This window comes from Phymastichus coffea, unplaced genomic scaffold (genome assembly GCF_024137745.1).
Source record: "Phymastichus coffea isolate CEN01 unplaced genomic scaffold, Cenicafe_Pcof_1.1 PCOF00030, whole genome shotgun sequence".
Taxonomy (NCBI): Eukaryota; Metazoa; Arthropoda; class Insecta; order Hymenoptera; family Eulophidae; genus Phymastichus; species Phymastichus coffea.
This window is the reverse complement of record NW_026706841.1, coordinates 2,758,474-2,776,224: the sequence shown is the minus strand read 5'-3', so window position 1 is coordinate 2,776,224 and position 17,751 is coordinate 2,758,474. Positions and strand designations below refer to the sequence as shown.

The following is a 17,751-nucleotide window of genomic DNA, read 5'->3' as shown; positions in this document are numbered from 1 at the left end:
TTACATTGGAGCTATTCCCGTAGCAAAAAAAATTGACCAGGCACCCAGCAAGAAACCTCTTGCAAACGAAGGGCAGACACAGCCTAGCGATAACTCGTCGTATTCGGTCGACGGCCCTAATGGGAAATTGACGGACCTAGCGGTCGAAACTCGGAGGACGAACGCGCCTATATACGAAACTTATGTAAAAAAACTGGTCACGATGCCATAAAACAGAATGACACACTGACTCCTAAAGAGTATAATACCTTAGCTGTCTGAAAACAAAATGCGAGAAAAACAAAAAAAAATCAGTCTGATAATCTGTACAACCTGTCTGTTAACGACCTTTCCGATAACTCAAAAAAATTAACTCTGTATCTGTAACTTCTGGCATGAACATGCAAACTCTGGAAAACGAATCCGATTTACTCTACGCTTTAAACAAAGCATCAGAAATGATTAAAATATCAGAAAAATCAGAATCAGATTATCCACTAATACAAGAATTAACTAGCAGTATTATTAGTTATTTAAACAATAAAGAATCTGAAATTAATAGCGATCGCGTATACTTGCTCGAAATACTAAATAGATACCTCGATCCAATTATTAAATCACAAAGTAACTTACAAAAACCAAATGTAGTTAGTAATGCATTAAATGCATTATTAACAGCCCGCTCGATTATTAGAGGAAAAGTACCTAGAGCGCGCCGCGCAAGACTACTTATTAACCCAGAATTAATAATCGTGATAAAAGAGTCAAACAGTTACTTCAATTGATTAAATTGGTCCATATCAAACAAGATCAACGGACAAATGTTCAAGAAATCGTCGAAAATTATAGCGACAGATTTTTTGTTAAGGGTAACAAGCTCGGAGCCACGAGTATTATCAAGCACGAGATCTATACTGCCTCCGAAGTACCAATCAGTCTCCGACAGTTTAGGTATCTCCCGCAGATCAGTAAATTGATAAATGATCAAATGCAGGAATTATTAGAAAGAGGGATTATGGAAAAATCAACTAGCGCATACTGCGCACCAAAAAGTCTTTTCCGTGCCCAAAAAAAATAGGGAAGATGGAGAACCGCAACCGCCGCGCATCGTATTTGACTATCGCGCGCTAAATAAAGTTATACTGGATTATAATTTCCCAGTCTCTCTACATGTTGACTTATTCGTACGGATGGCCGGTGCACAGCTATTCTCATCATTCGATAAGTATTCATCATATCATCAAATAAGCATTAAAAAGGAACATAGGCATAAAACTGCATTCCAATGCGAGTCACTAATAGATATACTAGTATCAGGCTTAAAAAATATAGTAGTATTTTTCGATGATATTTGCGTATATTCTAAAACATTCGACGAATACTGTGAATACATCGTCGAATTAATGAAACGCTTTAATTACCGCGAAACTAATCTGGTCCTTCATCCGGAGAAATGCAAAATTCTACGCCCGGAAATTGAGTATCTCGGACATATAATCTCGAAAGACGCACACTAAAGAATCTTAAACAATGGCTTTGCCTGGCGGGATCCTATAGACGATTCATAAAAAATTTTGCTAAAATCGCTAAACTACTTACTATTCTATAGAAGAAACGTCAGCCGTTCGTTTAGGCGGAAGAGCAGGAAAGAACTTTCGAGACACTCCGTGATAAATTATGCGATCCTCTAGTGCTCAGACACCCGGATTTTGACAGGATATTTTTTCTTACAACTGATGCATCCAAAATCAGAATCGCAGGGTCGCTTTCTCAAATTGATGACGAAGAGCGAGAACACGCTATCGCATACATCTCACGTACCCTCACACCTGCTAAAAGTAATTACCCTGCTATTTGACTCGAACTATTAGCAATAGTATGGAGTATTTCACAATTCAGACCATATCTGTATGGCCGAAAATTCATCATCATTACTGACCATAGACCATTGGTACATTTATACTCGATAAGCGACCCAAATTCACAAGCAACTCATCAGCGACTATTGTTACAAAATTTTAATTTCAAAGTCAGATATAAAATAGACGCGTTGAATGTCAATGTAGACACACTCTCTCGAAATCCTATACAGAAAATCGAACAGCTCAATAAGCATTTGCAAGCAACTAGGCAATGGTCGTGATAGCTCAACTAGATGATGACACAGAAAGGCCAGGAAATACGCACGCCATGTCCACGCGACGCGCGAGAGGCCGACAACAAAGTGCAAAATACCTGAAAGCTATCCAGTCCCTCCTGCCGCGTCAGAGAAAGAATCCGCCTCCTCAGGCAGTGGACACCCCAGTAACAGAACCAGACACGCATAATAATTATCCTACAATTGCCGAAAACACGTACTGCTCCGAAGGCAATAAAATTGGCACACAATATAATATGCATGATGAAAACTCTAAAAATAAACAGGGTACGCAACCAAAACAGGATATGACCTTTTTAAAAGACGTGATGCTTGAAGACTCAGTCAACTCGTTACGTTACCTAATGAAAACGTTATCTATTGTCGAGATGCACTATTTATGAGGCGAGACAATTACTTAGACTTCACTGACACCTTTGGTACCCCCTGGATGAAGGTGCATTCAGCTTATTTAAGCATGATAAACTACCACAAATGAACAAATTACAATTGGCCGTTCCCACTGTAATCAAAACACGGAACAAGATGCATTTTATTATCCCAATTCGTCATGATAATAGAGAAAATAAGGAAAATATTATATATCAGATATATCTGGCACTGAAGTAATTAGTAATGAATTTAACTGAATTAAAACCGTCAGTATAGCCCAAAGTAAAAAAATTGAATTCGTCGAATTCGTTGAAATTTTACGAATGATAAAAAATACACTGGGTCCTTCTGAAGCCAAGATTATAGTATGTCAGGGACATATTGTTTTCGCCCCCATCGAGTATCGTCAACAAATAATCGAAGAAGCCCACTGTTCAGCGATAGGCAGTCATAACGGTTGCAATAGAACATATAAACGTATCAAGAATAAATACTACTGGGTGTATTTTAAGGAAGATGTGCAAGAATTCATTCAAAAATGCTTACTAAACCAGTTGAGAAAATTAAATAGACATAATGTCAAATAAAAAATGATCATAACCGATACTCCGCCTGTCCCTTTTTTTAAGGTAAGCATAGACGTATAGCAGCTCGCTTCAAAATCAAGCATATTACTACAAAGGCTTATCACCCGCAGGTTAACAATGTTAAACGAATTCATTTATCATTAATTGAATATCTAAAAATGTTCACTACCAAGACCAAAAATTGGGACGAGTATGTCGAACTTGCTATATTTAATTATAATACAAGCTGGCACAGCAGCCACCAGTTCTTGCCATGGGAACTGCCGTTCGCTCATAAGCCACGCCTACCAAGTGCAGAGTCCCTGCTAGAGCAAGATTTATTACCGACCTACGAAAGCTACGTAGAAAACTTGGTCAAACAATTACATACATGAAACTGACATATTTACAAAAATACATTGTCATGGGAAAGGCCGCGCAAATGTTCTTATTCGAAGTTACAGAAGACTAAACTTAGAGAGAAAAATTAGCTATTTACATTTTTATTAAGGGCCTCAAACATAAAATCAGACGTTACGTTTGCCCTTTTACTTTCTACGACAAATTACAAGACGCACGCTTACGTGCCGTACAGATAGAAAGAAATCTAATAGACATCAATCGCATCAAAAGAAATTCAATCCGCCCCATATTAGAGTCTTTTAGAAAATAACAACACTGAACATTACACAAAAACAACTGATTTGCATTATTTTTCTTTTTTAGGATACCGATAAGTAACTACAAGACATTGCAGTAGCCACCGGCTTCTAACAAACTCTACAATTACAAACTCTGAAAGACCTTACCTGTTATCAATTTCCTTCTGTAAAATTCCACAAAAATGCACAAAAATAACACTAATAAACATTCAATCCCAGCAAAGTACCTCGTACTGAAAACACATTGCATAACAAGACAAACTTAATGGAAGCAGAAGTTACTTATTACGTCAATAATAACTTTTCACATACTTGCACAAACTGTTATAGGACCCTACCCATACAACAACAATTATCATATAACCTTGTCTACGTCAAAATCATTGACTCTCACAAACCACCATACGCCATACGATGCATTAAATGTACAGATTGCATACATCATGTCGTCCGACAGTTAGTGTTTGTGTGTTGTCATACTTTTCCGATTTGAGGGTGGCACAGCGTAATCAAACATTACCACCCTTCTCGCTGGGCACCAATCAGGTTGGCATAGCCCACTGTCTTTCACTCCTTCGCTTTCAAACATTTTGGAGATCCGGAAGTCAAGTTTGCTGCGACATCCCTGACGCACACAGCGAGGCGGAACCTTTTTCATCTAAGGCGGCGACCTCCTCGAGAGGAGTACCGATCTTTTCAAGGTTCAACGCTCAAGGAGAGCGGAACTAAAGGCTTGACCCTCGGTTTGGGCGCGACGGGACTCTAGTTGCCCCAACGTCTACTGCGTCGGAAGCACGCAGCATACAAATCTTACGAGATTTGCTTGACCTGGTACCACTACACCGCAGAGGCCAACCCAAATTGGGATGTCAGAGGAGAGACTCAGCCAGGACAGCCAGAGGAAGATTCCTGAGTCGATCACCAACTAAGCCTTCCCTCCTGGGCTCGCGTTCAAAATACATCCCACCCTGCGTTCCTGTATTAAGGAATTTCTCCCACGACTCACAGGTCCATCGCTTCGACGTGCCGGGGCATGTCTCCCCATTGCGTTTCGGTCAAACCCGCTCACGCTGGTGGGTATCCGTCATTCGAAAGGTTGTTTTTACCCCGTTCCGTCCCAAAGTCAGATCTTTCAAAACTCTGTCGTTGGGTCAAAACGGGGTTCATCGCGTTCAAGTTCGACATTTTTTATCGTGGTCGCTAACCACGGCCTTTATTGCTTGGCAAGCTTAGCCAGAGCCGCCTTTTGGCCACCCTTCTGGGTGTTCACCGCGTCACCCCGTTGAGGCGGAGCAGTTGGCACTTGTGAGATCTGCCGTTCAAAGAGACCTCGCTTTAAAACGCGGCATGTCGTCCGACAGTACCCCAACCTCGAATTACCTATAGACTCATTTCCTAAACCACCCGGCATAAGCAGCCTTACCTTTCCGAACAAAAAACATTCGCTTTTCAAAAGAATTTCACGAACACTACTCTAACTGCTTAGATGAAATATATAGCCATAAAGTATATAGCAGAGATAAGAGGCATCTTTGAGAATTTCACTAACAAAAACGCCCCTACACAAACACATTACACCACTAGTCATCATCGTGACGTCCAAGATAAAAATACAATGCTCAGCGAGCTACTTAAACCTAGTACTAATGATCCTTCTGACACGTTCCCACGAGTGGCACCCCTCCTGCTCCGTAGAAATAATAACACCTCCCCAATCACACTAATAAACATTTTTAACCAAATAGACAATTGGGAATAGATTGAGCTTTTTAACAAAATTGCTGTCAAGGCAAGACAAAAATTTTAATAAGAACAACTCTTCCAGCTAACACTAGCAAAATCCTGTTACCCAGAGTACTTTTCATCAGTCTACTAACTACCGTTATATGCCAAAACCAGCCAACTACAAAACAATATGATAATCAACCTGGAATCGCTTTTGAAAAAGGACCTAACATACGATTTATTCAAGAAAAACGGAATATTATCACCGTTCTTGACGTTAACTCAGTACTTAATTCACATTACAATTTTACCCAAATCCTGGAAAAAATATCTGCAGCTTGCAAGATAATCGAGATAAACAACTTCATAAAAAGTTCTATATACACAGCCTACGAAGAAACAAAAAAACTTCAACATGTCAACGATGCAATGAACACCTCTCTCAACGCATACGCTTTTGACACACCCAACGAGGGGTGGGATGACCTAGCATCGCCAGACAGCTTCTTACTCGAACATGCCGACAATGCCGTTAAAGATGTTTTGTACACTGCCGGTCAGTCACTTTTACCCCCCCCCCCCCTCGAGCAAAATTGCTTGAGCTTGAAAGTTTCATATTTTTGGTCAGAATCAACGTACAGAGACGAGCGGAAGCGCATTTGAAAGCTTTTTCCAAGAGCTTTCGAATAATATGCATCGCAAAATTTATGAAATCGGATTTCCAATTTTTTCAATCGAATATCCATCAATGAAAATTCCGAAATTTTCAGTCTATCTTTGATAACTTATCAATTCTAGGAAAAAAATTCCTGGAAAATTTTGAGCACAGCATTTTCTTTCTTTTTCCAAACCCTATCCAAATCACTCGTCAAAAAATGTTGTCCATCAAATATGATCCTTGTATGAGAAATTTTCTTGAAAATTGACACGTATTTTCAACTTTTTATAACTTTGTAAATAAACATCCTAGATAAAAGTGTACATGAAAGAAAATGTTTCTTTTTTCATGTAGAATACTGTAAAATTTTTTCAGATTAAAAAAAAAATATTTTTTTTTATCCATCTTTCTATGGTCGGTCAAAAAAAAAAGTAAAATATTCATCTGCAACGTGAAATTGTCTTCTTGTAAAATAAAAATTGTAGATTTTAAAAACTTGTTCCCATTTTTTTTCCTCACAAGAACGTTGTTTTTCAATTATTTGTCATCGCTGTTTTTATAGCCGGTGCTATAGAGATAGGTGCTATAGAAGTGAGTATACGTGTGTGTATTCACACCCAGTAATCATAGGCTTATTTAGTAAGTACCCAACATGCTGTATACTCAGATGTTTACAAATAAAGTTATATACGAACGTTCACCATATGAAATGTGGTACCTTCTTAAATAGTTCTGTGTCTAAGATTATGAGCAAACTAGTCGAACGCGAGCGTTTCAAGTGTGAACAACTGTTTGTGTAATGTGTAGTGAACATGTCTTGGAAAGAGCTTTCAAATGCGCTTCCTCTCGTCTCTGTACGATGATTGTGACCAAAAATATGAAACTTCCAAGTTCAAGCAATTTTGCTCGAGGGGGAGTAAAAGTGACTGACCGGCAGTGTATGCATATTTTTTTTCCAATTTATTTATTTACAATCTGTCTGCTAACAATGAGTAAATTTTATTATACAATTATAAAATTGGTTACAAAAATATTTGATACAATTTCATGAGGGTACTTGTTCTGTACCAATATACAATACTATTGCCGTGCTCCTTTAATTATGAATAAATGGCGTTTTGTACTTTTTAAATCTTGAGACTATTGATGTTGTATGAATTAGTTCATTTGCTAGACGATTTGGATGTTCCATTATCCTATTGGTATATTTTTTACAAGTTAATTCTATTTCTTCTCTTACGGTCTTAATGTTGACATCCTTCCTTAAGTATTCATTTATTACATACCATGGTGCATCAGTGCTGTATCTTATTGTTTTATTTTGAAATTTTTCTATGATATCGATGTTAGACTTTGTGGTTGTGCCCCACAGTTGTATGCCGTATGTCCATACTGGTTTAATTATGGATTTGTATACTAGTAATTTGTTTTTGATTGACAGTTTCGATTTTCTTCCTAGTAACCAGTGAAATTTCCTCGTTTGTAGATTGAGTTGTTTTCGTTCGATCCAGATATGGGCTCTCCAGATAAGTCTTTGATCCAGGTGCATTCCAAGATATTTAGCTTTCTCTCCTTGTGGAATTGGGTGATTATTTATGTATACCGATGGACAGTATCCTTTCTTTTTTGTATAAGTTACTTGAATAGATTTAGTTTCATTTATCATTCTCCTTCATTTGTTAAACCATTTAAGAACTGTGTCTAGGTATTTCTGTATTATGTTGGAGGCTGTTATTTCATTATGTACTCGTACTAGAAACAATCAAGCGCGCTACGCGCGCTGTAGTTTCATATTTCTCTTGAATAATATACAATGTCCTATCGAGATTTCTGCTCATTTTCTTAAGAAAGGTGTTGTCTGAAAATATTTCATAAGTAACATTATTATGATTAAATAAATAACATTATTATTATTCTTTTCAACTAACTATGTAATTTCGATTATTGAAAATTTAAATTTATTCCAAGAATAATTCTTTGTAAACATAATTTTTAACCTTTCTTGTTTGTGTATAATTTCCTAAATATATTTTGATAGAATCCCAAGATCTAACTCTAGACATTGCTACATAAAGTTGACCATGATTGAATACGGCTTTTCGAAGGTCGACAACCGTTTTTTTTAAAGTTTGTCCTTGAGCTTTATTAATAGTCATTGCAAAAGCTAGTTTGATTGGAAATTGTCTTCTCTTGAATGTGAATGAATAATCCTTTTCACTGTACAAAGTTATACCATTTATAAAGACAATTTCGTTAACTTTATCACCTGTTAAAATTTTACATTTTATTAAGTGATTCGATAAATCTAGTATTTGCAATCTCGTTCCATTGCACAGGCCTTCATTATTACTGATATTCCTAATTAGCATTACAGTACAATTTTTTCTCAAGCGTAATTCGTAAGGTGATAAACTTGATTGATTTAAATTATGCAAATGTTCTGGTAAAATAAGGTCGTCTAATTCACCGTTATTATTTACAACGGTATCAATAGCAGTATATATACGTTCAAAATCTTTGCGCAATAAATTAGTTATTTGTTTATTAATATCGTCTACGTCCACATTTCTGGCTGATAAAATGGCACATTTACTCATTTCTTGAAATTTTTTTTCCCGAATTAAGTTACCAAATATACTTTCAATTATATTAGCAGTTGGAGGAAGTATGCAATGTTCAGGGAGATTTATACAGTCATTTTGATCATTCAATGTTCCATGACCTACATCTAATAAAAATTTGGAAAATTCTATTTCATTTGGTAAAACTCTCATGTTTGTCATTAGAGTAAATTTAATAAAGTGTTTCCACAGTGCGCTATATTTTACGCAAAGACTTAATATTTCACTTCGAGTGCCTCCAACTTTAATTAGTAGTAATTGTTTTAAATCTCCTCCGACTATTATAATTTTTCCTCCAAATGGCAAATCATTGTTCATAAAATTTTTTAAAGTTTTATCTACAATTTCCAATGCATATCTCGGAGCCATTGAAATTTCATCCCAAATAAATATTTCGACTTCTCTTAGTACTTGAGCTTCTAGAGATTGTGCTTTGATATTTGAAGAAGAATCTTGAAACATAGGTACTGGTAATCCAAACGTTTTATGTACAGTTTTGCCATTTGGAAGTAATGTAGCTGCAATTCCAGTAAATGCCATGGAGCATATTTTAATATTTTCAGAACTTAGTTTATAATATAACGTTTCATAAACATAAGTTTTTCCAGATCCTCCTGGTCCATCCATATAAATGCACCTAGGACCAGTATAATTAGAATTATGAACCGCTTCGAACATCACGTCAACTATTTGTTTTTGTTGAGGATTTAAGGTATTATAACGTTGCTCTCCTAGTTCTGCCATTTGTTGTAAAGATATTCGAATTCCAGAAGATACACAGTTTAAATAGTTAGTTTCATTCGTTTCATTAGAACTTGGAAATCCTGTTTCAACTGATTGATACATTGTAGGAAAGTCAGCTAAAGTACAACCTTCTCTATTCAATTATAACACGTACGTTAATAATTTAAGCCCAAACAACGTTGCGTCACAAATTATTTAAGGGGAAAGGCTCGGAACGCACACTCGCTTCATTGCGGAAAATTAACGAGGGCTATGTCGTCCGGTAATATCGATAATCGCAATTTAACTAATTATGAGAGAGACAGGTTAAACAGAATGAACTCATCAGTTCAGCTATTTTACACTTTATTACAACAATAACGTACATACAGCGTTCGACGTGTGCGTCGGCCGAGTCCGGGCTAAGTTCGTTCCGTGCGAATTAACGCACAGGAGACAGAACATCACCTTACAACTTGTCTCGCGAATTCCGCGAGGGCGATGCGAGTTCACGCATGCAACCGCTAGTCCGTGTCCGGCCTATTCTAGTCCGTTCACTCAATATGCTTATCGCACACACTTCTCGGTCGCGAGGATCAACTCTCCAAATTAATTGCTGGTCGAAGCCACACTGACTGTGATCTCGCGCCTTCCGCGACGTCTTACTCGCCCCCTCCCTATAGGTACTCAAAAACGGCCGAGCGCCGCCGGCTACGCACACATGTGCGACTCATGCCGGCGACACTACTTCCCTCTCTCCTCCTCTGCTCTCCGCTGTTGCCCTATCCCTCCAACGCCAGGTATCTCCGACGATCAGGAATCAAACCTGCAACAAAGCCACATCGTGCGTCGATACTCGGTTTTAATCAACCAAGACCGATGTGGCAGCGGCTCAGGGGAAGGCACGCGGAAGAGAGAGAGAGAGGCGAACAGGGCGATCGAACTCAACGAGCGATTCGCCCGTCACACCCCCTCCCAAGTCCAACGATACCCCCGATCATTGGTTGACGACCACCTCGACCTCCCCAGCACCGCCGCCATTGGTCTAGGGAATTCAGAGGGACATTGAACGGAAATAACACAAGGGTAACACTCGCACACGTCAACCATCAGACTTAACATTTACTCCAATTAAAATTACCTTTCACCACTACTCACCCCATTTGCCTTAGTCGGTACTCCGGGCATCAGGTGTGCTGACTTGCAACGCAAAGCGTCGCAGCCGCACCATCCTGATGTACTCGGCCGTGGTGGGGTGGCTAGGATTAACCGCCCCAGCCAGTCTACCTAACTCTTCGGCCTGTTCGTCCGTCCATGGCTCCCCAAGCGTCGATCCTACTACCTCCGCTCGGGGTTGAAAAGGCTCCTCAGAGGGACCAGGGGCAGGATCAGCCCTCTCCGCATCGTCGCCGGATCCTGGCGGAGTGCGCCGCAGGGCAATCCCGGCGTCTCGCTGAAGAGAACTCGCAGCCTGGTGTTCTTGTCGCGCGTCCTCTCGCAGCCTTAAAACTGCAGCGTCCGGACCGGTCTGCTCAGCTTCGAGAGCTCGTTTCCTCTCTATTCTCTCTCTTCGGAGACGGCCACCACGCCGCTGCTTTTTCCTCCGCGGCTCGGTTGCAGTCCCATCTTCGGCTTCCTCGCCACGAGCCTCTCCACTCTTCTCACTCGGCGGTCGAGGTCCATCCGCCTCCCTGGGCTGCTGCTCTCCAGACGCCCTCGCTACACCGTCGGCTCCCGCCTGAGTCCGCAAATACTTTGCGTAAGCGGCAGCACATCGCACGCAATGGGCGACCGTCACGTCCAGGCGTCCACAATTCCGACAGCAGTCTCTTGGGCTCGGCGGCTCCGGGCACCTCGAACGGCGATGCTCCCCAGTCCTGCAGTTGAAGCAGGTTAACGGCCGCACGTCCAGCTCCCGGTCGAACGGCACTGAGCTCAGGCCGACCAGGAAAGTGCCCGTCAAACGGCCCATCACCACGTCCTCTTCCCCGGTCCCTACGGCTGGAGTTCCGACGGAAAAGGCATCCCGCAATGGGAGCCGCGAGCTCTCCTCCGAAGTAGTCGGCCTCTCCTCCCCGCCTTGCCCAGGCTCGGGCTGGACAGCAGCGGGTAAACATGGAGTCCCCTGCGGAGGCGACCTCTCCTCATGCGTCTCCCAAACCAGTCGGTGGTGATGGGGAAAAACCCCCAACATCTGCTGGGCCCCGTCCGTCTCCCGGATCCACCGCCCAGCCCGGAACACCAGACGCGGCGGCTCGGCCACTGACACCTGACCGGTCAATCCGTGAGGCTCCAGGGCAGGCTCTGCGGAGACTCCTCCATCACGGCCGCTATGGCCATTCGCCACCGGCGTCTCAACGGAACGTGGAGGCGAAACGCGCACCTGGGGCGACGGGGGCAGGGCAGTCCACGGGCCCGTCCTATCTCCAGCCGACGCGTGCGCCTCCCCAACGCCATCGCATCCGCGGACGCCTCGCCATGGAAACGGTGCGAATTTACGCACACATCTCCCGGCCTAGCGTCCTCGGTACGGTGGTGGCCGATCCTAGCCTCCGGGCTACTCGTCGACGGTCGCTCCGATCCCTCCACTTTGGCCTCAGTCAGAGGCGAGACCCAGTTGCTCGCCGAGAAATCCGGGCCTTACTCTTCTTCTTCTTTTTCTTGCTGCTGCCTCGTTGCTCCTCCGCGGTCCTCCTCCGCTCGTCCTCCAGGTGCCCGGCAGGCGGGATGTTCGACGGCGGCCCTTGGCGGCGGAAGCTGAATCTAGGGTCCAGCCGTTGCTGGTGCACCGGCACCCACTCCATAGGCTCATGAACATGCCTCTCCGGCCGCTCCACCGCCGTTGCCGTTGCCGAGTTTGCTCCAATTCCCGAAGCCGGCTCCCCCGCCAACTGCAGCCGTCCGTTAGTGAAACCCAACTCCTGGGGCCGGTCCGTCGCTGTGGCCGATGGTAGGCCAGGCAGGTCCGCAGAGCCTCCGGGGCTCGACGGACGTGCGAATTCACGCACAGTCGTCTCCCCCCCCCCCGCAGCTCCTGCTGCTGCGCCGGAGGGCTCCTTAGCAGCAGCTCCTCTAGCTCCAATTCCGCCGCGTTACTATCGACGACCAAGCCGGTCGCCTCTCCTCTCTCGGTATCCGGTTTCTCAGGCAACCCCGGACCCACGCTCAGGTAGGCCGAGAGCTCCGCGACCATGGCCACGGCCCGCCTCAGCACCCGCGTACCCCGCGTTTCTCGGGTCCCGGGAGCCACCTCTCCGGTCGTGCGCTCCAAGTCGCACGGATCTGGGAGCATCTCTTCCTCGCCGCCCTCCGTGGGACCGGCAAGCGACTGCTCGGGCCGAGCCAAAGGCAACGAAGACTCGGCCACGCTTGCCTCCGTATTCTCGGGCTACGGGTCCGCCGTCCTGCCTCGTCCGGGGGAAGGCTCGCTCCCGACGCCTATTTCGGCCGTCAGAGCGGCCAATGCCGTGATTTCGTTCTCCATCCTGTAAATTTAAGGCTTATTAGTTATTTGGTCTTTCTTTGGTCAAAATCAGTAATAAAAAAAACAGTTAAAAGAAAAAAAAAAGAAAATACAATCTAACCCGTCCACTTCATTACCCGACGGCGGTCGGTCGCCGTTCGTTGCCCACACCGCGCGGCGGAACGTAACGCTTCAAGTCCTTCACGTGGACCATCGGGATCCGATAATTATTATCAGTCTCCAACTCGTATATTACGTTCAAGACTTTCCTTACTATTTTATACGGTCCGGTGTATTCGGGGTCCAGTTTCGCGTTCCTGCCCATCGGAGCACACGACAACGAGTAGTTCCTCCGCCAAACTAAATCGCCTCCGCTAAATACTACGTCCCTTCGCCTCTTGTCATACTCTCTCTTCTGTCTTTCCTGCGCTTTCTCGATATGACGTCCCACCAAGTCTCGCAAAGCATTAAGTCTTTCTAATCGGTCCTGCCAAATTTCTCATCACGGGAGAACGCCGCTCTATTTCCCTCCTTAAACTTTTCACCGGCCGAGGATTCCGACCGAAGTTGAGGAACGCCGGCGTAACCCTCGTAGAAGACTGGGTCGCGGTGTTAACTGCCGCGTGCAGGTAGCGGTCCCAAGTCCGGTGATCGTTGTCCACGAACATAGCTATCATCGTCTTCAGCGTCCGATTAACTCTCTCTACTGGGTCACTCTGCTGATGGTAAGGAGGACAGAACACATGCTCAACGCCATATTCTCGGAGCGTATCCTGAAACGCCTTGCTCTGATAAGCTTTCGCGTTATCACTAACCAAGTACTCGGGCGTTTCCCATCGGAACAGGATCATTTCCTCAAACGCGTACGAGAGCGACTTTCCGTCCGCAGAGCTCAACGGTTTGAGCTCGACCCATTTAGTAAAGAGATCCTGGAATACTACCATGTACCGAAATCGGTTTTTACTTCGCGGCAACTCTATCACGTCCGTCACAACCACCACCCACGGGCGCTCAATCATCCGTCTTCCCATCAACCCTTTCGGTACTTTCTGCTCGACCTTATATTTTTGGCAAACCTGACACTGATTTACGAACGTCCGCACGTCATATCGCACCCCTGGCCAATAATATTCCCTTATTACCCGATCGCACGTCTTGTCCTGTCCAAAATGTCCGGCCGAAGGTGCGCAATGGGCATCCTGCAAAATCCTTTCCCGATACTCGAGCGGAACAACCATTCGCCAGCACTCCTCACGATTGGTAACTGGATCAAGCAGATAGTCTGTCATATAGCGATACAACAGGCCGTTCTCTACTTTCCAATTTTTATATTTCTCCGGCCGCTCCTGGACTTCTTGGCATCTTCGCTGGTACCAAGAGTCCTTGATTGTCGTAAATTCGCCGACCTCTGCCTCGACCTCAAACTCGCGCGAGAGTGCATCCGGGACATGGTGCAAGGCACCCTTCCTATGCACTCTCTCGCAATCGAGCTGTTGAAAATCCAGCACCCAACGCTCGAGTCGGCCGGTTAAATCTCGCTTGCTTAAAAGCCTCGTCAACGCGCTATGATCCGTTACTACTACGAAGTGAAATCCCTCGATATATGGCCTAAACTTCTTAACTGCGAATCGAACCGCCAAGAATTCAATCTCGCTTATCGTATATCGTTTCTCATGCGCGTCTAACATACGACTCGCATAGGAAATCGGGTGTTCCCCATCCTCAAAAAACTGCACTAAACACGCTCCCACCGCGTATGACGAATCATCGCAATGCAGATAAAATGTCCGCTCAAAGTCCGGTCTCGCCAGCACAGGAGCCTCAGTGAGCGCTCTTTTCAGTCGCTCAAAGGCCTCCTGTTGCTCCTCGCCCCAAACCCACGACTGATCTTTCTTCAATAACTTCGTGAGCGGTACCTTTATATCGCTTTCGTTTTCGATAAATTGCGCGTACCAACCCACCATACCCAGGAATCTACGAAGCTGCTCTATCGAACGAGGCGCCGGATAGTCCATAATCGGCTGAATCCGATCCGGGTCCGGGCGCAGGCCCTCACCGTCCAACCTATAGCCAAGATAGGTCACCTGCGTACAAAAGAAGTCCGACTTTTCAAGGTTGATCTCCAACCCTACCTCAACTAAACGCCGCAGTACTCTTTCTAACCACTGCATGTGGTCCTCGAAATTCGCGCTCACCAACAATAAGTCATCCATATACCAGAAAACGTTATGCGCAAACTCCGGTCCGAAAAGAGCGTCCATGAAGCGCATGAACGTCGCGGGCGCGTTTACCAGGCCGAAGGGCATTCGAACTCCCATAGCCCCAACCCGGGAACTGCAAATGCCGTAAATTGTTTACTTTTTTCGTCCAAAGGGATCTGCCAAAACGCCGACCTAAGATCAACCTTCGACAAAAATACGGCGCCGCGCAATTGATCCAGAATCGAGTCGAGACTGGGCATCGGGTACGCATCGATCTTTGTCACTTTATTCACCGGACGGAAGTCCAGACAAAATCGATACGTCCCGTCTGCCTTTTTCACCACGACCGGCGCGCTACTCCACTGACTATCCGACGGCCCGATTATCCCTGCACGCCACATTCTTGTCGTCTCTTCCTGGGTAAACTTTAAGATCGGTGGCGACATCCGGCGTATAGGCGTTTTGATCGGTCTCGCATCCCCCACATCTATCACGTGTTTAAGCAAATTCGTCACAGCCGGAGCAATTCCGGGTTCCGGCACGATGCGATGCACCAACGCCAACACCCGTTCACGTTGCGCGCTCACATAACTCACGAGTCCCGCACACTCAGCGAATACGTGCGCCGTCCCGTCCTCATTATTTGCGAAGGGAATCCATTCCAGCCCCTCGGTCGCTATTCCCGTTCTCGATGCTGATATCCTGCATCCACGCATTCCAAAAATCCGCGCCCAAGATTAGGTCATGCGCACACTGCGCCACGGCACACGCGATCAACGTCCCGCTCTTTCCCCCTATCTCGAGGTACAATTTCAGATCGCCCAACGGGTCCGGTTCCTCACCCGACACTCCTCTTACAAATATCGTTGGCGGCCTCAACCGCGACCTGAACCTATTTGCCAATCCTAGGCCCACAACCGTAACCTGCGCACCTGAATCCAACAACGCAACATAATTGTTCCCATTTATTTTGATGGATAGAAAAAATCTATTCTCTACTACGGCCACCTGGGCTACGTCATCATCTTCACGCGGGCTCGCGAACCGATCATCCGAGCCTGGCTCGGCTCTTCCCTCCGCTACCACGGAAGGCGTCTCCGCCACCCTCGCACAGCTCGCCGGATCCTCGCCCACCGATCCCTGTCGCATCACTCCACTGTCCCGCTCACCGGTGTTCGAGAGCCTTGGCGAGGCTCGCGGTGCTACCATTTCCCCGCGCTCCCCTCGCGCTCCATCGGACCCCTCTCTTACCTGAGGCGCACCCGAAGGCCCCAGGGAGCGTCGCGGCGACTCGTCGGCCACGCGCTCAACCCGCGCTCGCTCGAATCGCTCACTCATCTTTAGCGCATCCGAGAGCAGCGGGGGGCGTCGTGGTGACTCCTCGGCCACGTGCTCAACCTGCGCTCCATCGGATCGCTCACTCACTACTCCGAACTTCCCTTTTCCGATGGTGCGATCTTCCCTTCCTTCGCTTCCTACCGCTTTCCTGAACTGGACATCCTCGAGATCCGACACGTTCAACCGCTCATAACGGCGCGACAGACTATCCCAAAATTCCTCTAACCTACCCTTAGCTATTTCTGGATGTGCGCCTCCAGCTCCGCGCGCCGTTCCCTCAATCGCGCCATTCTTATTCTGGTCCGGCGCCTCGGCCGCGAACAACAACGCAGCCTCCCCGGGCTCGACCTCCTCACTCCCATTGACCGGTTCTCGCTGCGCGAGCCACCCTGTTCAGGTGCAACTCAAGCGCCAGCCGCGCTCGCCCGAGCAGACTCAAGCAGGGGTCGACGAGCGAGTTTCGGCCCCCGCCTGCGAGTTTCCCTGTTGCGTCAGACCATCCGCACACGTGGGGCAGTTCTGGAAGACCACCCCCGCGGTCCCGCAAACCTGGCAGCTGGCAACGGCCCCCGGACACGCATTAGTAAAGTGTCCGGCCTGCCTACACCGATAACAGATGGGGGGCGGCCTACCTCCCTCGCGATTAACGCGATTCGGACACTGCGAGCTCCTATGTCTCCTGCCTCCACACGAGAAACAATTACCTCCGAACGCGCGCGAACTCACGCCAGCGCCATCACCGCCTCGCTGCGCACCCCTCTGCTGGGGAACCAAACTTGGCGGAACCGAGGTCTGTGTCCGCGCTGCACCTGGATCCACTGGAACGGCCGAGGGTGCAGAGTCATTCGCACTGATTCCCCCGCCGGCTCCGGAACCCGAGGTCGGCCCCCTACCTTCGCCGGGCTGCGCTGTAGCCGTGAGTACCTCGCTCTTGGACGCGTCGCTACTCTTCCCTTTTGACCGCCTCCTAGAACGTTGCGCACCCGATCCGTCCTCCGGTGTCACCTCGGCGCCCTTTTCCGCCTCAAACACAGCGGTCCTTGCCACCTTTCTCGCTGGTCCCGCCGAGCTTCGATAAGCCGCGTCCTGAACCAGCATGCTGTCGGCCGCCGGAGGTGGCCGCCACCTCTTCTCCCTTGCCCGCTGACGCTCAAATTCGCAGCCTACCCTCTTCAGTTCCTTGAGCGTAGCAAACGACTTCCCGTACAAGTACCTCGCGAAGGTGGGATGCAAACCTTCTTTGCAAATCGCCACCTGCCTTCTCTCCGAAGAAGGCCTATCAAAA

General features: G+C 46.2%; 1 protein-coding gene across 1 annotated transcript; it reads right to left on the bottom strand.

Annotated features, from left to right (window-relative positions):
• Positions 1–8,078: 8,078 nt before the first annotated feature.
• LOC131663052 (ATP-dependent DNA helicase pif1-like) lies at positions 8,079–9,587 on the bottom strand. The gene has a single exon (XM_058933118.1). It carries the CDS (start codon positions 9,585–9,587, stop codon positions 8,079–8,081), a length of 1,509 nt encoding a protein of 502 aa, XP_058789101.1.
• Between the last annotated feature and the right edge of the window lie 8,164 nt (positions 9,588–17,751).

Coding starts and splice junctions, on each gene's coding strand:
- LOC131663052 (XM_058933118.1), bottom strand. CDS start 9,587: ATGTATCAATCAGTTGAAACAGGATTTCCAAGTTCTAATGAAACGAAT.